Raw genomic sequence first — 21,248 nt, 5'->3', positions numbered from 1 at the left:
GTGTTTATGACTGTTTATACAAATCTAACTACATTTCTTAAAGGATTTTAAGTCCACTATCACTGAATCTTTGGTCACAAAAAACAAACGAAAAAAAAACCATACAGGACCCAAAGTCTCCATGCTTCTGCTCTGCTGGCTGTTCAAATTGCTCCAGTCAGGAAGTCCTAAACTTTCTCCCACTGCACCCACCTGTCCCTAGAGAACAAGCCTATTAGTCATATCTCCACCCATGGGCAAGCAGAAGTTGGTAAAGAAGCCCCACATGCTTGTCTCTTTTTAGACAAAAATTAGCAGAAACCTGCCAGCACAGTGAGAAAGGATCCAGGCAGGGAAGAGAGAGCCTCGCAGCCTGGTCCCGTACTAGCCCTATCCATGGTATGGTTACGTTCACTCCTGGTTAGAAGTAGAAGAAATGAATAGGAAACCATTAGGTATAAATAGATGTCTGTCATTTGTGAGTTAAGAAATACATAGTGCTAAGAGGAACAGAAAATATCCGTCATGTTTGAGAAAGCGAGCAAATAACTTATCAAACTAAAAAAAAAAATAAAAAGATTCTTTCCACACCACAGTAATTTGATGGGAGCTAAAAAATGGGACAACGCAACAGTACGGCATACAGCTTTTCTAATTATGTTAAAATAACATCTGTAGATATTTAGCACTCCAAATATTTTGACATTAGGTGCTGAATAAAATTCTCCCCATTCAGATTAAAAAGGTCCAAAAAACATTAAACGACTCAGATGCTGGAATGCAGTGTCAATGTCTTTGGAAATCTGTCAGGGATTTTATTTTATTTTATTTTTGACTGTATATCGAAAGAGAAGATGAACATTTAGAAATTGTTTAAGTAGTCACACAGCACTGATGCCAGAAAGCTCTCTCAGCAGGCTGCATACTCTTCCAACTGTGACCACACACTCCAGGAACTCCTCAGAAAGTTTGATCAAGGGTGACACATGTTCTGCCTGCAGCCAGAGGTTGCTGCATGGTCAGCAGGCATGGGAGTGGATCAGAATCGGGTGACACACTGCACAGTCAGGAGACTTCTGGTGGCCCTTCTGCATTATACTGAAGAGGAAGCCAGGAACACAAGCATCTGGAGGTATATTATATGGAGGAGTAGGAAATATATGCTATTGAGGAAAATATTAGTAGATATTATCCAGCCCCAGTGTACCATAGGTACGCAAATACCATTCCTCAGAAAGCCACCTTGATGCATCAGCAATTCCATCAAGGATGATCAATGTGTTTTGATGTTTTTTTCCACAAAAAAAATATTTGAAGATAAGTCTACAGAGTTAGTTACCACATTTTACTACCTACTTACCTCTTTATTAATTAGATCATTATTAGGAAGTGCAGGTTGAATGTAGTCAGAACATTCACAGAGCAAACATAGCTAACAAACATCAAACTTCCAAATGAAAAGGTATTTCCAGAAGTAGGTTTACTACAAGGAAACACATTTTTCTCTCATATTGAGACCTTTCTTTCAGACCCATTTCACTAAAGAAATTAAAGCCATTCTCCACCAGAGAACTACACACGTGCAAGGATACGTGCTAGATCCAGACTTGAAAGGAAGCAGCCTCAGTTTGCAACGCATTTGCAGCATTAACTGCCCTGCTAACCAGATAGCACTATGCTACCTGGAAGATTTCCCCATTCAAATAAAGTTTTTGCTTTATGGCAGCAATAGACAGACTCCATCGCTTCCAAATGGTGGTGGCTACAACCAAGAGGGAGAAACAGGAAGGAACCGATGTACTGGAACAGACAAAACTCACAAGCTCAGCTCCTGAACAGAACTACGGTGATGGTCAGTGTTACTCCACAGTCACCATGTTGTGCTTTCACAGACTGACAGGTCTGTGTTTAACAGTCCACAGGGAGCAAACTAAGACCTGAATAATGAGGTCCCATCAACGCTGCACTCAATGTTAAAATTAAAGACCTAAAAGTTTGAAAGCCCATGAAAGTGCTCTAAAAGTTTTAAGTCTCACAGTCTCATCAAATTTTGTTATAACTGCGTTTGCTAGCCTAAGATTTTCCCAGCAGTTTTGTTCCACATTTCTCCTCCTGAATCCAAAAAACTTTCTGAACAGGCAGCAGAAGGATTTTGTGCTCTCTCATATCAAGAGGAAAGGTCCTATTTTCTTATGCTGCTTTGAAAACTGTAAGCCCATGGGAAATTAACAGGTTTGGAAAATATCAGGATAAGATACAAACAATAGTTTTAATTAAAAAGTAGATTAAGAAATCCAAGAACTGGAAGAGGTGTGGGAGGGAGTAAATTCTCAAATTAAAACATTACTTGAACAAGACCGCTCAAATTTCCTATCCTCCTTGTATTCCTATGGTGTTTTACCAAAAAAAGAAAAATAAAACACCACATACTGAACCCACAAACAAAAAAGAAACATCAAAATAAAAGCTTGGAGTCCTAATGGAATCACTTTAGAGGTGCCAAGGTTAGTCTGGAGCTGCTTCTTGCCCAAATAGCTAAGCTGTCTCCCATCAATCTACTTCTGGGGTAAATAGGATACTGGCTACTATCCCAAACTCAAGCAATGCAAACAATCAAGAAAGAAATCTATGCGATATTCATAAAGTAAAATAAGATATTGCCTAGCTGGAGAGCTCTAAGGCTTTGCTGAGCCCCTGAACTTCTTAGGGACACTTTTCCTCTCCCAAGAGATTACACTTGCCTTTGAACTTTCAGCCATATAGAAAAAAGGCTGAGTTGAAATGTCAGCATCATCTTGGATTCAAATCAATCAGCTTGATGCATGATTGCAATAGCTAAACCACTTCACCTCTGCACTGCCCTCATCCATATGTTCTTTATATCAGCAGTCAGCAGACTGGGTGGCTCAGTGGATTCATTTCCTGTCCTAGGCTTGGGCTCCAGTTTAAACAAAACAAAACAAAAAAAAGGAAAACTGAAAAATAAAAATTAGCATCTACTGACAGTTAAATTCACCAGACTTGTTTGCATCAAGTCTTTCTCTGTCCAAGACAGTTGAAATAAACCCTTCAGAAAGTCCTGGTACAACCGATGAGTTAGTCAAAACTAGCTGGTCACAGCTCTACAAAAACAGCAAAAGAACTAGAAACCTTTCAGATGTTGACATACCCTTGGGTGAGAAGGCGGCAGCAAAGGGACAGGGGGAGAGCCCTGAACAATGTTGGCTTTAAAAAGAAAGCAGATTACCAAGGTGGGGATGGCTGCTTCTAAATTAATAACCCACTGAGCAGCAAAATCTGCACCCACTCTCAGGGCTGGGCTTCCTCCAGATGATGCTCTTCTTCAGCTCCAGTGCAAGAGTTAAATTCCCAAGATAATGTAAATCTAAACAATGTGCAACCTTCAGCATTAACATAGGTGCCTGCCAGCTGGTGACAGTTAAGTGGTTACTTTCTCAAGCTAAACTTATTAGCTAAGGGTCAGGACACTTTGTAGTACTCAAATTGCATTTAACAGCTTGCTCTATTGGCATGCAGTCTGTTACCAGGGAAGGAGAGATTTCTTATTGTGGGTGTGTTACAGCAAACCAGTCACATCAGGAGTCTGCCATCATCTGGGGCTGGCCATCCCCACTGTACTGTCACGTTTGGAAATATCTGCACTACAGCGTTTGAGTGATTGCAAGTTCTTTGACTGTTTCCTTGCTTTGTCCTCCCACCACCTTATCTTCCTCCATAAAATGCTAAATGAAGTAAAACAAAGAAAAAGGGCAATGAAGGCCTCCTAAAAAGACAGCTAGTAAAAATAATCCATCTTCCAGATAGGCTACAGTGGCTCCCCCAAAGACACTGTTACAGAACAGGACAAAAAAGGATGAAGCATCAGCCCCGCTCCCTGGGGATTAAAGCAGCAGGCAATGGCTGGGATGCCTCAAGCTGCAAAAGGCACCGCCAGTCCGAAGGGACCCCATAGCTGTGCCCACGCCCATACAGCTCCCCAAACTACTCTGTGCTTGATCAGTCCATTATCTCCTGGCTTAAGCTGCCCTGTTCACAAAGATGCAACCTTTCTACTCCAGAGAGCATTGGAAAAGCAAATGTCTTCTTTCTGTCTCTGGAAATAGGCGGCATCTCGACGCAGAAGTGCAAAGCCATTGTGGTTGCCATTCTGTTGACAGTGGAGACAGTGGCTGTCAGAAAATCAGAGCATTTGCTACACAGCAAGAACACAAGTCAAAAATAATGAAGGCCCAATCTGCCTTTAATCGTATCTACCTCACAACAACTTCAAAAGCTCCAGCTGCACAAATGAAATATTGAGATGAAATCTAATTGATACCCAAAACGTGACAATATTTTGAGACTCTACCCCTCTAATTTGCTGCAGCTTCACAATTGCACTGTTCTTGTATTGTTTGTCTAGCTCTGGTTGTTGTCTGCTGTTTGCAGTAAGACCCACACTGATGTAAGCACCCTACCCTCTCACCATTCACAGTGGGAGAGAGTGCAGAAAGGAACGAGTACAAAACGCTTTGCAACAGGTTGCCAAATGTACCAACTAGTACTGCCAAAAGGCCCTAAAGAAGTCTTTTCATCCTCTTCTACTTACAGTTCCAGGTGACACTACCATTAAGGACTTGTATAAGGATCAAGTTAAGCACTTTGATTTTAAAACTGCTGCCTCTGGACATCCACTAGAATCAATATTGCTGCTAGAAAGTAAAGTGGCACAACTCTGCTCTACTAGAAAGGGCTCTTTTTTCTTTCTTTCAAGAATATGGGACTGTCAGTAGCTCCAGATGTTTTATGGAGGGGAAAAAGTAAAAAATAAAAGCTAAAAAAGAGCTCCTACATGAAAGCGCGAGCTTGCTACTGGCTTTCTGCTCGCACTCTGCAGCCCGTATCTGAGCCCAAATGCACAGTTCCACCTTGAAAGCCGGCCGTGTAAAATTGTCACCTCGTTCCACAGCCCTGCTCCTGCGAGATCACTGCTGCCTTTCTCAAACAAGCTTATGTTGGCTTTTTGTTTCCACTGAACTCTGCTGAGACAGATCTGGCACAGCGGGAGGGAGCTGGATTCTCTCCTTTACACCAGCAGCACCACTGCGCTGTAATCGCTCACACCTGTCCAAACCCACAGGCAGGACTGGGCTGCACACACGGGCTTCTCGGGTCCCTGGTCAGGTCCTTGGGCAGGCTAAGTCCCAGCTACCTGGGGAATAACAATTCTGCCCCCATCCTCAGCATCCCTCTCCCCTGCCGCGACAGGTAAAAAGCCAAGCTGAATGCAGCGAGTTCTTTCCCAAGCTCACTTCTTTCAGCAGTGTGAAATGTTGAATTTCAGCTAAAACACAAAGCTCTCCCCTGCACACTTCAATTCAGGGCAGCTCTGCCACACCTTAGACTTCTCTTGAGCTTCTGGGAAGCTATTGTTTCCTCAACAGCCTGAAGGGAGCTGCTGTCTGTAACCATCTTTGCAACTGTAACAAGACAACTTCCTACTTGGAGATTTGCCTGAATTGTGTGATGAGCACAATGAAAATAAGCTGTAGCTACAAGCTGCAGTCTTAAGAGATGTTCGGTGCTCCCGGTGACCCCTCGCCAGCCAGCAGAGGTTGGCAGCAGGGACCTGATGCAAACAAGCAGAAAACCTCAAGCCTGTTTCTCTCCCATCCATTAACCATGAGCGGAGACTCAGCTGATGCTTTGTGCCTACAAATGAATTTTGGTGGAGAAGCAGACCTTGTTTCTAAATCCCAGAAGCAACAGTTAAAGCAGAGAACAGCAGGAAGGAAAATATAAAAACATGCCCTTTTTATGCATCGTGATGAAACAGGGAAAAGATTTTCCCTTCTAGCTCTGGAAAGAGCCCTGTGTTTTCTTCTATGTGAAGGAACAGGCACCAAACCCAAAACTGTGTTTTATATCCACTGTGCAACCTGAACGTTGTACCAAAAAGGCAGGGAGAGGGTGAGAAGAAGGAGGTGCCTCGTTTAATTCAGTCCTCTGGAAACACATATTGTGTCTGGACCTTACAAGCATAAATCTTACAGGCAGCCATTCAGGGACCAGCTTTCATCAGCTACAGCAACTGATGGTGATGACAGCGGACGTGGAAAAGACACAACACTGACACGGTGAAGGCACATTTCCTGAAGTGGGGACACCAAATACAGACACATCTATAAGGAGGGCACCCCTGAGTATCCATTTCTTTATTTCTCTTCTTCAGGCTTATTTGCAAGCATTTAGTGTGGACTGATTTCCAAGATCGCCCTTTGGACCTTGTGTGCAAGCCCTCAGATAATGATGAGGAGTGAAGAGAATAGGCAATTTGCTCCTGTGTTTGAGAGGCATGAAGCAAATGAACAAACCCAGCTCAACCCATATTGTCGATCCACATGTGCCCCTTTGTGCTCTGTAAGAGCGGATGCGTTGCTGGATGACTTACCCTCTTCGCAGTTGCTCCCCGTGAAGCCAGGACAGCACCTCCACTCCAGCGTGGTCACCGTTCGGTAGGACATTTTGTACGTGGGCCTGATAAGAGTCCTGTAACTAACACAAGCAAGCAGTCAGTAGGATGCACTTTTCCACCAAGTCACAGCACATCTTCCTTCCCAGAACATCCTCACACCCAGTCACCCCCAGCTTCAGGGAAGAAAAAAAAAAGACACTTAAAATAACAGAACAGGTGTTTACCACAGCACGGATCTCATTCTCCAGCCCTTATTTTTCTCCTTAAGCCCTCATACTCTTGGTTCTTCCTCTCCCCCAGGTAACACCAGTGTGCTTTATGGTACTCTCATCACTAGGAAGTTCCTTCAAGTAGCAGAGATGATGACTCGTTTCCCTTGCTCTATCTCCATGTGGATTCTCTGCTGTTTAGCCTTTCTTTGCTAAGTACTCAGAGTTTCCAAGACATTATTTCCACAAAAATTGCATAAATCTCTGTCAAATGTCTTCCTTTCTCCCACCCTTGCCACTTAGACCTGGGGTCTACTAACACACCTGCATGCCACATCATGCCACACCACACCAGTGATCTGCACGCAGCCTTTTCCCCGTTAGCTAACCCATGTCTCTGTTCTCTCTATCTGAAATAGGGTCACACTCTTCCTCAGCACAGCCGAGGTTCTGCAGGACACCTTCTGCTCTGCGGACAGCACACAGCATCCTCGGGGGTCCATTTAAAGCCATGCCCCACTGGAAACCAGAAGGCTGTCTGCAGACACGAGCAGATCATTGCAAGGCACCAGCCTTGCCTTCTGGAGTCAATGCAAGACTGACAGTCGCATAAGATCCAGCTTTTGTTTTAAAACACTGGCCCTTCAAAGCTGACAAATCGGAGCTTTTCCCACACGCGGCCAGACAAGTCACTGCTGCTATTCATGCAGTTGAAAGAAAGCACAGAAGTTGTACTCTACAAGTTCCCCTCAAAATTCCTACTCGTACTTAACGGCCAAAGGAATTTGGCAGGCACAGGGAGAGGCTGAAGCACTGGGATTACGGCGCTGCAGCCTGCAGCTTTCTGCTTCTCTCTCAAGGCTGGGCAGATGCAAGCCCTGAGCCTCCAGGTCTCCACAGGGAAGAGCATCCCCAAGCAGCACCGAGAGCCTCCAGGTACACGGTCACAGCCTGCCCTGCCTACAGCTCTTCCCCAGCCCAGCTGTGCAGAAGGCCAAGACAGGGCTAGATGTCTCATGAACCTAACCTAAACACCTCAGGGAAGCGCAGCAGGCACGTGTACATCCAAGACAGCACAGCAGTGACAGCAGTGCTGTTAATCTGAAGAGCAGTAACATGCACTTACCAGGAGAGGCTGCCCATGTATGGCTTGGAAAACAGGCAGCATCTCACTTGTGGGTAACAGGCTTTGGGGAACTCGTTTCTCAGGAAGCTGTGGCTGATTATTTATGCCAGCTGCCAAACACAGAAACCAACTTCTCCCACTGCCACTGGATAAGAGGATCTGCACATGAGCTTCTTCCTGAGCATGCAGCCGCCTGCGCTGGGAACAGCATTGCCCAGGGATGGGAGAGCAATGCTGTCTCCCTTGAACGTTATGTCTTCACCCTCCAAGTTGCCAAGAAGCACACCAGTTACTGCTAATTCCAGCAACTGTGATCCAGGCACTTGTCTAATAAGGGCTGGACAGAGCCAGCTCATTCCACCTAGCACTTCTCATATCCGCATTCAGTGGCATTCAGGAGTCTGCAGGCACAAGCAACCCCGAGGACTTGGCACCATGTTGGTGTAGGTGGTGTGTTTTGCTTTTGTTTGGGTTTTGCTTTTAAAACAGAAGGACCTAAGTCACAGAGGCTTGAAATCTCTTTCTGAGCATCTCTCAGAACAGCTCTGGCAAACTTCAGGAGCTGAACCCAAGTCTCCCAACTCCCAGTCTTGGAGTTGGACTTGAGACATCTTTCCACACTTAAGCCCCGAACCATCAGTCAGAAGTTCATGACTTTGTCACTAACACCACAGTTGGATTTGACCTTGAGATGAAAGTCTCCAGTCCTGTTACCAGTGTCTGGAGCCAGCCAGTCTCCAACCACACCGTGATTTTAAAACCATGTTTCTGCCAACACCAAGATGTTAAAGCTCTCTCAAACTTCATTATGAAGTGTGGAGAGTAGCTTGAGCCAGACTGGAATCTTGGCAGCAGTTCTGTGATGGGGAAGTAGCTGTAGTTTTAATCCTCAAACGAGAAAGGACTTCTCAGGGCATGACAAACTTAGAGCTCAAGCATCACAGCCTACCACCCACCCTGAATTTCCTGGAAGAGTCCTGCCGTTTGCAGCTCTGTTCAGCATTGTGCAAGTCAGGCACGTGAAGGAGTCCCAGCTTGCTACCTCCACTTTGCTTTCACGTTGCTCTCCTCTTCAGAGCATCATTTTGTGACATGGCACCAAGGTCTGCTACGACAATCTCAGCACATCACACCATGGATATTTCTAGCTGCTGTTTGAGGAGGGGAGTAAAGAAAACTCCTCTAACAAAGCATAACCTGTGCTTCTGATAACCAAAGTATTCCTTTCACATTCATGTTGGTCTTGCACTCAAAGGAGAGGAAAAGCCATGCAAAAAGAAAAGAGGGTGCCTTTGAAAGATAAGCCTCAGAATGAAAATGTGTGGAAAACATAATGGGTAGGAAAAGGGGCTGGTAGCGGAATAGGAAAGCCTTGCCCTTGGATGCCACCTGGGCCACAAACACTGGCACAGAAATACTGCAAAACCATGGTAAGAGAGGAGGTTAGGACAAGCTACGACCTGCACTTCTTTTGTTCCCGGGTAGCTGAAGGGCATGCTCAGCACATGCAGTCCCGTTCAGCAGAAGACCTCTAAGCACAGAGAAGCGAGCTACCAAGACCTGCAAGAAACACCACTGCAAGAACACACATCATTTACCAGCACTCTTGCTGAGGCTCACAGCCAAATCCCAGGGATCAGGGCAGCACGGGAGGAGGAACCCAAAAATCAATCTCAACCAGCAGCCATCATCGTTACTAGATCAGAAAGGATTGGGAAAGCCAGGACTCCAAGCGTCTACCTTCCCCTGCAACTATTCCCATGGCAATGAGGTATCAACCCAGTAGATCCAACCCTGTCTGTGGTTATATAGCTATCATCTTTGGAGCACTGAAAATCCTTCCAAGTTAAAAACTAAATAAATAAATAAGTGCTAACTCTGCATTAAAAGATCAGAACAAAAAACTTTTGTTAATTCTCCTAATATCTGGGGCACATGGCCTGATTTATGGACATGCCAAAAAACTTGAAACGCCTTGTGGAAAATCAGCACGTTCTGAAGTCACACTTCCAATTTGTCAGGCTGAGCGCTCATATCCTGAAATGCTTGGCTGCCCTGGAGAGATGGGAGGTTGGGAAGGGTTGGGCAAGTGTTGACATAGAAAAGAGTATCCTGTGGGTACATCCCTGCAACATATCCAAGGAATCCATTTCCCCAAGAAGCTATTAAGAACACATCCGATTCCCAACACCATCCCACTCCAGGCAGACCATGATAACTACCCCCTAAACAACTACCCCCTAAAGCCCACCAGGCACTGGTTACACCAGGTAGCTTCTCTACAGATCACCCATAGGATACCTTCACCCCAAACCAGAGCCACAGCAGACACGGGGCGGGGAGTGCCTTTATCATCATCTTGGTACTTACAAGCATGGCAGAGACTACTACGCTCTGAATTTTTTGTTCCCTGCAGTCCTGCCAGCCTTCCCAGCACAAAGCCTGTAGATCCCCAGGTAAGAACATAACCAAGGTTTCAAATATGCTCCTTCAGACACCAGACAAAAACCCAAACCTGCAGCTGCAGGACTGCTGGAGGCCATTGCACATGCCCAGCCTTTGCCAAAGGGGAGGAAGGGAACTTGTTTTCAGTTTGCAGAACTTATCAACAGCCTAAAACCCAGAAAATTGGCACCTATATGCCTCCTCCCATCTCATGCTAGGCAAAGCATTGAGCCTGTAGCAATTAAGCCTTCAAAAGCAGAGCAGACTGAAATGGATGATTCTGCAGAATTCCTTCTTTATTATTCAGCAAACTAGCTTGTAAAATACCCCAAGGAGCAGAAATGTGCTCAGTTTAAATAAAAGTTTAAACTTTTTTTAAACTACATCCAAAAATATGGAACAGCAAGAACGATCCAGGCAAGACATATAGCCTGCTTACATTAAAAATACCATCAAAAGCACACACCTGTGATAAGCCACACCACGTAGAATGCCAAGGGGTGAAAAAGATGCAATGGCCGGCAGTCAGCAAGGCACTGCAGCTCATGGGGATTGTCTTTACTGCAAGAACACTCTCCCCTTCCACCTCTGCCCATCTCTGAGCAATGTTCAAAGACAACTGGTAAGAAACTTGTTTGAGGTTTCAATGTTTGAGGTTTCAATGGCTCTTGCTGAAGCATGGGAGCCAGGTAAGACCATCCCTGTACAAGCCAGCTATGGGTTTCCAAAAAAGTATCCAGATTCTCTGAATCCAGACAGTGCTACAGAGAGTGGATGCTCAAAGGCTAGAGTGAAATGGAGCTATATGACCACTAAGCACAGCAAAAAAATAGATAAAAACCTCACACAGCCTTGCTGGGAACAATCATTCTTCTAGGATGAATCAAGTAAGAGAGGAGTCAGAATATCCTACCATAAACTGAAGAAGCAGGCTTCTAGATTTGATACATGGATTTTCATAGCAACAGTTTGAAGAGGTAAATTTTTACCTTCCAAAAGTAGTGCATGAGCTGTCAGGCTGTTCTCACATGCTCTTAACTCCAGAGATACTGTTTTATTGTCCACAATAGTCACACACACAGGCTCTAAACAAAATTGGGCTCATATTGCCCCATCAGGGCAAGAAATTGTACTGCTCTCAAAGTCATAAGCCATAGTAAGGCAAAGGAAACACTAACTCATAATATATTCTCATCTCTCAGGAGAGGTAACATCACTTGACCAAAGGCACAGGAAGACATAAAACCTCTTGCAACTAAACACAGGTCTTAAACCCGTGCCTAGTCTACGAAACCATCATTCTCCATGAGCCTCAGGGAGGGCTGAGTCCCAGGTATGGTAGAATTGTGCGTTAGCCTCCAGGTGCTGCAACAGAACGACTGCTCAGAAGAAGGGTCACCATTCAGGTGCCTGGGTTTACCGGCAGCTGGGTGCAACCATGAAGGCGGACTCCCAGTGATTAGGTTGCCACTGAAACACCAAGCAAGAGACTTTATCCCTTCCTTCAGACAGATGACTAGCATGCAACTTTTCTAAGTACATTAGGAGCTTCAGCCAGACTGCTGGAAAGCTGCCTGTTCGCTTCGTAGTGTGACAAAGCAAAGGCATATCCTACGGCATGCAGAAGCTGAAGCCTTCACAACACAAATGGAGAGAGTTCAAGAGCAGAAGTCTGCTGAAGGAAAGCCTCCAGCCAAGACCACTCCAAAGCAACTCAGCACCCAAGCTAAATAAAGAGTCTGGGGTGGAGGGCAAGAAGAGAGCAGCTCATCCCATCCCAGCCAAGATGACGACACTCCTGCAAAAGAAGCACAGCTGCCAGCTTCCCAAGAGCAAGTGAACAGACAGCGAGGACATCGCGCAACCAAAGCTGCTGGGCTGGGGATCTCACAGATACTCCCCTGTCAAATGCCTGACCCTCAGCGGCAGTTTGTGCAATGAGGAAAAGAAACATAGCACGAATGAATGGGAGACAGGAAATTGACTAAATCCGTGTCTGGCCACGCTGATGTCTGCTTGTAAGCAGCGTCTCTCTACCAGAGAGCCCCTCTCAGCTGTCACCGCGCAGTTGAGAGATGCCTTTTTTTTTGGCTGGCGTCCCTTTTGCTAGTGAGCAGCCTGATAACGGGTGCTGGCAGAATGAAGGCTCTCCCTGATACGGTTGACTCCCTGCAAACAAGGAGATGAAAACAGTTTATTTCAAGTCACAGCTGGGAAAAATACTATAAAGCCAAAAATAATGCCAATAGCTTACTGACAATTTGCTGTGCTCACAATCAAGCATAACACCACGTGAATCTGCCTGTGCATCCCCTTCAAGCACAGGCACCAGAAATCTTGCTGATAGAAGAACAGAAGGGCCAGAAGATCATTAAGTCTGTCCTTCAGGCAAAAGGGAAACTTATCTTTATAGTACCTGAGCGACCACAGGGATATAGAGAGCGAGATCACATCTAGCCATAGACAGACTTTGAGTAAGCCTGACACACCCCAAAGACCAGACTTGCAGAAAACTGAAGCCACAGAGGTGCTGATACAGAGTAGGAAAGGAGGAAACAAGTTATTTGATGGGAACAAAGCATTGGTTGGGTAAAGTACTCTTGCTGGAGCTGTCTTCTAGTGCAGATACATGCAAGTTTATGGCAGCACTGAGAACCGTAGATAAAATAGAGAAGTTCCTTCATATTACAGGAACAAACTTGAGGACTGGTGAGCTACAGAAAGCAACAGGTAATAGGTTTAGTGACACATTTTTTGGTTCCCTACCCGTGAAGCACGTGCAGGTTTCCTCCTGAGGTTTGGGAAGTGTGAGGACAGGACACTATCACATTTGATACCATTTACTGCTTTCCTCTGTTGAATGTATCTGAGAATATCCTTGATACCTGGAATTGAAGCATTCTGCAATTCAATCCTGCAGTACCAGTATTAGATGAAACATGAGCACGGGTGACCTTTGCCATTAGAGGCTAAAGGCACATGGTGGCTAAGTGGACAGCCCACAACTGTTATGCCACGTCTCTCATTCTTTTTTGGGGAAAGAGTTGGTTTGAAACACAAAAAGAGGCAGTATTTGCCCTGACTGCAGTGCCAATACTCACAGATGCTTTTGCCCTGCACAACAGACTCATCAAAGGAAAGAAAAAAGTGAAAAAAGACTCCTAAAAGCAGGGCAGCAGTGTCACCCAAAGCTTTCAGACATGTGAAGGTAGTTTCTGGGATTTGGGATAGTTCTTTGTTTTGAAAAACTAAGTATAGAATGACTCTCAAGCCCAGTAGTTACTGCAGAAACTGACACAGGACACCTGAGTTTAATTTTCTGTTCTGAGGAGTATTCTGTTCGTCTTCAGTGTGAGCTTTCAGAGACTTCTGCTAGGAAGTCCTGCAGCTTGGAGGCTGGTATAAGCTTGCCTTTCTCTTCAAAGTCAATTTCCATGGAAAAAGAAGGAAACCACATAGAACTTCTCCACTGTTAAGGGAGCTTCACTAACAAGTGAGGTGCTGAATAGAATAGGCACTCAACTGCCCTGCAACTTCAGGGAATTTCTCATTGCTATCCTTAGGAGTTTTCACCTGAAGATAGAAGATAGGTTTCACCTGAAACAGGAGAGAGAAAAGGGTTTGGTTTTTTTTTAAAGACACAGTATTCATTTTATTGAAGGTGATGAGAAGTTTAGCTGTTAAAAAATAATAATTTCAGCTTGACTCCTAGACTAGAGAAAGCCAGTTATTCTCACATCCCTAGGTGCTGGCAGTGTGACACAGGCAGGCAACAGCACAGGCCCAGGAAGTAAGACTTCAACCAAAAATTTGCATGCACAAGTTGCACACCACAACATCCATCAGTTTCAGTGCCTGTTTTTCATTCTATCAGAAGTCAGATGCCAAAAAGAAGCAACCACCTATAAAAGATGTCTAGGATTAGGATAATTTATTTGACAACCCACTAAACTCTCGGGATGCCTGTGGCTTTGACTTCATTGCCATTTGTTCCTGGGGCTTGCTCTCTCTTACAGCGAGAGCACAGTAAATGATAAGGAGCTGGCACATGCTGCTCCAGCTTTACCTTTGCTGATAACTGGGTGGGCTCCAGCACTTGCCAGCAGCCTTCTGGAGGTTACTGGGAATGAGAGGTGCAGGGTCTCTCTCTTTTTTTGTGTCACATGATGCATAATTAGGACAAATTATATACTCATACCCTTAGAAGGGTGCTGTTGGCTCTGGGTCCTCCTGCTTGTAAAGGGAGCAGAGCATTAGCATCTTCCCATCTCTTCTGGAAGGTTTCTTCCAGTGATCATCTTCCAGAAATGCAGCTCCCATCAGCTGAGGTTTCATCAGCTAAGAACTTAAATATTAATAACTCAGGCTTCCTTGTGTTATTTTTCACATAGAAAGAAAAATTGTGAAGTCTGCTGCCATTCTGCATTGTTTCCAAACAATTGGACTCGTCAAGCAAATGAATCAAGCTACATTTCAAACTGAAAACATTTTGTGAATAACAATGTCACAATGGCAGACAACTCCTAAAGTCTCGGGGTTAATAACGTAAGAAACAATGTATAACAGTAACTGCAGGAGCCCGCAAGAAGGATTTTTACCAGTAACATGATCAATTGTTTAGTACTCGTGAAACTGCAGTTATATTAACAAGGAAAAATATGCAAGATTTTTGGCAAGTTTGGGAGACAAGGTGAAAGCTCACAAGTTTCTAATGACAATTATGTGTGTAAAACGTCTGGGAAATTAAAAAGCTTCAACAGAAGTTTGGCCATGACAGTGTAAAATATTAAGTGTTTCAACCACAGCCTTGCATAAAACAAGACCAAAGAGACACCAAAGCAGATATATTACAAGTGAAAAAACTTAGACTGACCAGTGGCCAAATAGAAACTAGATAACCAACTGTGGTAACTGCCACATGGAAAATGTGAATTCCAGATGAAAAGAGTCTCAGGAGCAGATCAGTGCATGCAGGAGGCACATAGCCCAAGAAGATGGATCTCTGGGTATTTCTGTTGGTAGCTCAGCCACGTGCTGGCTAGGTTGTCGACTAAGAAGACCTCAAGCTGTGGCTGAACTGGAAACAACAGCAACAAAATGACTAGATTATAAGCTTGACTACGTGGGAAATTCTTGTGGAAGCGAGGTGTACATCTACAGGACAATAACTTCTCTGTGCCAGCTCCCAGATGGGTGGGTAACATTATTCTGCTCTGAGGATACCTTCAGAGAAGGCAGGACCCAACACCACAGACACTGCACATGGGAAGGGAAGGTGGCAGCTCAGGATAGCTATTGCACTTTTTTTTGTTTAAATATGGATCCTAAGACTGTAAAGGATTGAAAGGCCAAAGTAGGCTAACAGCAGGCTACACAGAAGCTGATAAGCAACTATCTCCAAGCTTTGTTTCTCATCTAGGGAGAGATGACATCATGCTTTCATGCATGTCTCTAAAGGATATGGAGACACAGGAGTAAGAGGTGCTGGATGGGAATTCCTCGCTGAGAGGATGCTGCCTTTGTCCAGCACTGCCTGCAAGGACTTAGAGCAGAGCTTTCCAGTATATGTAATCAACATCCCCCTTAAAGACTTAGGTACGAGGACTTGATACCACCCAGTGCCATCGGGATAGTATCCCCGCTAACCCTGTTCAGTCACACTGTACTCTGATGGACTCTGTTTTGCTTCATGCCTAACAGCAGCCTCCTGCAGGTGGATGTACAAGCTGGCATTACAACTCAAGTTAGAATTGTTTCACACAGCTTGCCTCTAATACTGCACTTGCTTACATGCATACAATGGGCATTCCTTGGTTCTACCATCATGATGTAGAAGATTGTCTGACCCACAGAGCCCACTGTACAGTACTTAAAAAGCTAGGCAATTTGATGAGAAGTGCAGGGAAGTGTGTACAGGCAACGTGAGACATGAAGATTTTTACCTCACTAAGTTGGCACAAGGTCCAGGCCACCGGCAGCTCTGATAAACTCGCTGGATCACCGTTTCTGAACCATTCTGCACTTGGCAGGAAACTGTCCGTGTGACCGTGTAGTGACACCAATGCCTGTGGAAAGAAAGGACGATGTTAGCTCCAGTAAGACAGCAAGCTAAACCAACGTATTTAAGACTGCTTAACTAACTTAGTTCCCTTTTACAAAAAGATTACCCAACCAGTAGGCCAAGGGAAGCCAGTAGATGTGATTTCCCTTTTACTTGAGCAAAGCTTTCAATACTGTCTCTCACAGTATCCTTCTGGACAAAGTGTCCAGCACACAGCTTGACAAGTTCATAACACGATGGGTGAGCAATTAGCTGATGGGTCAGGCTCAAAGGGTTACAGTAAATGGGGTGACATCAGGCTTGTGGCCAGTCCCAGTGGGGTTCAACTGGGCTAAATGATTTGGATGAAGAAGTCAAATCCTAAGTTTTTGGATGATACTAAATTAGGGGAATCTGTTGACTCCTTGAGGGCAGAGAGACCTGGCAGAGAAAGCTTCACAAATTAGAGGGCTAGACAACCACCAACCACATGAAATTTAATAGGAGCAAAAGGCACATTCTGCACCTGGGACAAGGCAACCCTGGATATACGTACAGACTGGGGGATGAGAGGCTGGAGAACAGCCCCACACAAAGGCATCTGGGGGTTTTGGTTGACAAGTTGAATACAAGTCAGTGAGCCCTGGCAGCCAAAAGGATCCACGGTGCCCTGGGATGATGCATCCAGCACAGCACTGCTAGCTGGTGGAGGGAAGGGATTGTCCCACTCTGCGCTGGTGCAGCTTCACCTTGAACACTGTGTGCAGTTCTGGGTGCCACAAGAGAAGGACATAAACTATTAGAGTATCTGAAGGAGGGCAAAGATAGTGAAACAACTGGAGAGGAAGATGTAGAAGTGGCTGAGGTCCCTTCGTTTGTTCAGCCCAGAGCAGGCCGAGGGGAGGCCTCATGGCAGCCTGCAGCTCCCTCACGAGGGGAGCGGAGGGGCAAGCGCTGAGCTCTGCTCTCTGGGGACAGCGACAGGACCCGAGGGGATGGCATGGAGCTGGGACAGGGGAGGGTCAGGCTGGGGGTTGGGGAAAGGTTCTGTACCCAGAGGTGGTCGGGCACTGGGACAGGCTCTTCAGGTGAGCGGTCACAGCACGGTGCCCGCCAGAACTCAAGAAGCAGTTGGACAACGCTCTCAGACATATGGTTTAATTTTTAGGTAGTCCTGTGCAGAGCCAGGAAACGGACTCAAAGATCCTTGTGGGTCCCTTCCAGCTCGGGATATTCTACGATTCTATGACTGCAGTAAAAACAAAGTAACTGGGGGTGGGGTTGCTGCTTCTGCCAGCCATAATGAGCCCAACTTGCAGTCTTCCTTTCCCACCCCACCTCCTCCTCCCCATTGCTGCAGAAAGATTCCCTGCTTCTGCCAACCTGAACCACAAGAGATCCAGTAATGCCTCTTGCTTGGTCCTCAGAGGCCAGGGTTTTACAGTACATAATTTAGTTCTGTAATTTATCATAAACAATAGGATTTTAGAGGGGAAAAAAGGAAAAAAGTCTTCCAAATCTCCTGATAGTCAGCTCCCATTGTACTGGTCTTAATTTCATCCTGCTCGTTATGGTATCGCTCCCCAGCCTCCTAGCACTCCGAGCAACATCTGAGCTGGAAACTTCTGCTGCTGGTGCGGCGGGGTTCACTGTCAGCAGGGCTCGAACAAATGGGCTGCACTGGAGAGGTTGCAGTCTAAAATCAGGCAAGACAAAGTACAGGGGAGGGAGGGACTGGAGTACTGTCTTAGCTCATAAGTGAAGAAAATAAGAGCAAGAACTCCACCACAAAGCATGGGAGAAGGCAGCAACTGCAGTGCCAGCCCTGGGAATCAGCACCCATTCAATCCTTCCACCTTCTCTTAAAGACCTTTTTAGGTTCAAATGTTGTGCTTGGGGAGTGCAGGGAAAGAATAGAGCACTTGTATTTTCTCTTTGTAAACATCACTCATACTCGCCCTATTCTGGTTCATATTTTTGCCTCTGTAACTGTAGAGGTAGCAGTTTTGAGAGCCACCTTCCCACTGCTCACATAGGGACAATAGGCACATCCCCTCCTCCTTCCCCATCCCACCTCCCCAGTGGCGGTCCATTTTCTTTACTATTTATCCTATTTGCTGCGTTTCCCCCCTCCTTTTTGGACCTCCCCCTCTCTGCAGGAGGCTCCCCGCTCTGTCCCCATGAATAGGAGGCAGGGCTGCCAGCAGCCGAGCCACAATGGGCCGGCCGGGGCCAGCGGGCGGCTCACCCACACCTCGGCTACAGGCAGAGGGGCGAGCAGGGGCACCCGGCCCGAGGGGGGCTTCCACCCAACACCATCAGGCCCAGCAGCAGCACCAGGGCACAGCCACGGAGCTTTTCCTGCTGGTACTGCTCCTGCTTGCTGAAAATCCACTTGTGGTCCTCTGATTCTCAAGAGCTTCCCAGACTTGTAAAGTGAGGTCGTAGAGAGCCCCTTCTGTCAGCTTTATTGAGGGTCTGTGGTAGGTTTAGGGGCAGTCCCTAAAACCCTAAGTGGAAAACAGCATTAAATATTTGTTGCCATGTGCTGTATGGGACCAAAGATTTCACTGCAATATGGCAGGGCAACCAGAGCAATACCTTTTCCCCACCCCAGGTGTTATATCAAACATTTAAGGAGTGAGAAGTGCTTTGGCCACCAGACTGCTCCCAGTACAGATGGAAAGTGACAGCTGCTGCGCTCAGGGTACAAACCCTGGACTAGCAGAGGTGTCTCTGCTAACATCTACAGCAAGGAGCCAGCGGGCAGTGTCACTTCATGATTAGTCCAAAAATCAGATGAACGAAGCCTCGGCTCACAGGACAACAGCAGGTACTTGAACAGGCTCGGCACAAGGCTTAGTGGGCAAAACCAGGAGACACACGAAGACAGGAAGAGGAGATTGGAAATGCAGTAACTCAAGCTGTTACTGCTGATGGTTTTCCTTTCAAGCATGTGGTGCAATTGGCCCTCATTTCATCTCCCTGAGCCCTACCCACAGGGCTTGTTCAGAGGGGCACTGCTGGCTGAGAGCTTCCCACGCCCTGGGAACAGCCGCGTGAGTATGGAGGAGAAGAGCAGCCAGAAGGGGCGAGTATGAGAGGGGCCGAGGAAACCACAGCTCTATACAATTAACACAAGTACATGCTTTTAGCACAGCGCTTACAGCTGTCAGAGGGACAGCACAAACCTTCTGCACAAGCCTCAGGACAAAAGCATTTCATGTCAGGCAAAACAAATCGCGCACACACAGAACCAGACAGGATAACGACAGGAGCACACGTCCTGAAATTATGAAAACCAGAACTTCTCACTAGCATGCAAGGAGGAAAGGAACTGGTCCAGCCACAGGGGAAGAAGGAAGCAGCATTTCACATACTGACAACGTGCACCAGAGCAAGGAGGGCCACGGATACTGACAAATTCAGCACACAGTTACTGCTTCCTGAAACCAAGCACAGCTATCGAGGACTCCGGGGCCTTTCCGCACATTAAAAGCATTTTTCTGCCTTGCCAATGAAATCCAAATAAGTCAAGTATTTATTTACACACACTATGCTTTAGCTGTTTTGTAGCTTGTGTACATGTGCCCCTCTGGCCTTCTCCCATCACCGAGTTCCATTTGGGAAAAAAACAAAGCTGTTCCTGCCAGGCCTTTCATTAAGCGGGTGCTGCCGGCATGCACGCAGATTTCCTTTCTGAAATGGCCCAGAACTGCTGGGGTCTCTCACGCCTTTGTTCTACCTGGTCCTTGGAATAAGCTGCTAAGGAACAAACATCCCTCGCAGGTCACACAAATCTGGCAGTCGTGCTGCTGCTGCTGCTTTGGAGAAGCCTTGCCTTGAGCTGAGACTCACCAGACACCTCGTTACAGCCTCGTGGCAGAGCCAGGGGCAGCAGAGGGAGGTGTAAAGGCTTCTCCCTCACTTCAGAGCGTAACAGAGGGCTGCAGGGGAAGACACCGTATTCCCAGGTTCGTTTCCTCGGCTGAACTGTCAGGGGTCTGTTAGAAAAGGAAGGAATGGGGGAATTGCAGGCAGTGAGAACCTATCCCGAGGCTCCCTGTTCTTCGCTGCAGCCATCACCTGGGCTGACCAGGACTGGCAGCCCACGACAAAAACACATCCTTCCCTCGGGGCCTGGAACAGCCTTCCACGGTCTTCAGAGCACAGTAACAGTGACAGAGAAATGCAACCCAGGGACTCTTCCCTCGAGCAGAACCACCAAACAAAACGGCCAAACCCCACAGACACTTGCAGTCTGACCTGAACACAGATTTCTCTCATTTCTTTGCCCTTTGCTTCCCATAAATAGCATCACGTTCCTACAAATGCACCTTACAGGGGTTTGGTTTCTATACTGGCACAGAAGCAGGGGAGACAGAACAGGAGCACAGTAAATCGTGATATGCAATTGGAATATAGGACTCAGCACTCCATATAGATACAATAGCACAGTGACTATGAGACAGACGGACAGACAAACCTACCCTGAGATTTCTCTTTGCAAGCCAGAAGTCCGCAAGAGCAGCCTCCAGAACGCAAGCAGGCTTCAGACCAAGTGACGAAAGGCCCCATCATGGCTTACAGAGATTATAAATGACCCTTTATATTATATACAGATGCTAGCAAGAAAGGTTTAGGACTTTTACTGGCACACATCCAGGATGGCAGAGAATGTATTACTGCTTATTCAAAGAGAATATTCCAACCAAGCAAACTAAATGATCCAAACAGCAGCTCATTTAGGGCTGGGGCTGCTGGATCTCATGCAAGCTCATCACCAACACATTTAGCACAATGCCCTGCAGTGCCTCATGGAATTGGTCTTCCACCACTCTGCTTGAAGAGGAGAGTCTCACAGTTGCTCTGCTTTCCCCAGCCATTTCCAAATGGACACCCTCCTTTCACAGCCTATTTAATCCTTGGAAGACTTTCACAGACAATTGAAGATCTGCAGATCATGGCCTGTGA

General features: G+C 46.2%; 1 protein-coding gene across 4 annotated transcripts in view; it reads right to left on the bottom strand.

The window, feature by feature from the left end:
- COL26A1 (collagen type XXVI alpha 1 chain) overlaps positions 1–21,248 on the bottom strand; it is a 173,370-nt gene that overhangs the window by 133,513 nt on the left and 18,609 nt on the right. For 3 of the 4 annotated variants that reach the window (XM_084299437.1, XM_084299439.1, XM_084299440.1), the window contains exons 2-3: positions 16,177–16,299; positions 6,431–6,534 (exon numbers count right to left, since the gene is read on the bottom strand). In XM_084299437.1, the coding sequence (XP_084155563.1) occupies positions 6,431–6,534; positions 16,177–16,299 (227 nt within the window). The remainder of the gene's footprint in view (positions 1–6,430; positions 6,535–16,176; positions 16,300–21,248) is intronic. The other variant, XM_084299438.1, reaches the window with a different exon arrangement.

This window comes from Netta rufina (genome assembly GCF_964035555.1).
Source record: "Netta rufina genome assembly, chromosome: 21".
NCBI classification, from domain to species: Eukaryota; Metazoa; Chordata; class Aves; order Anseriformes; family Anatidae; genus Netta; species Netta rufina.
This window is presented reverse-complemented; position numbering and strand designations above follow the sequence as displayed.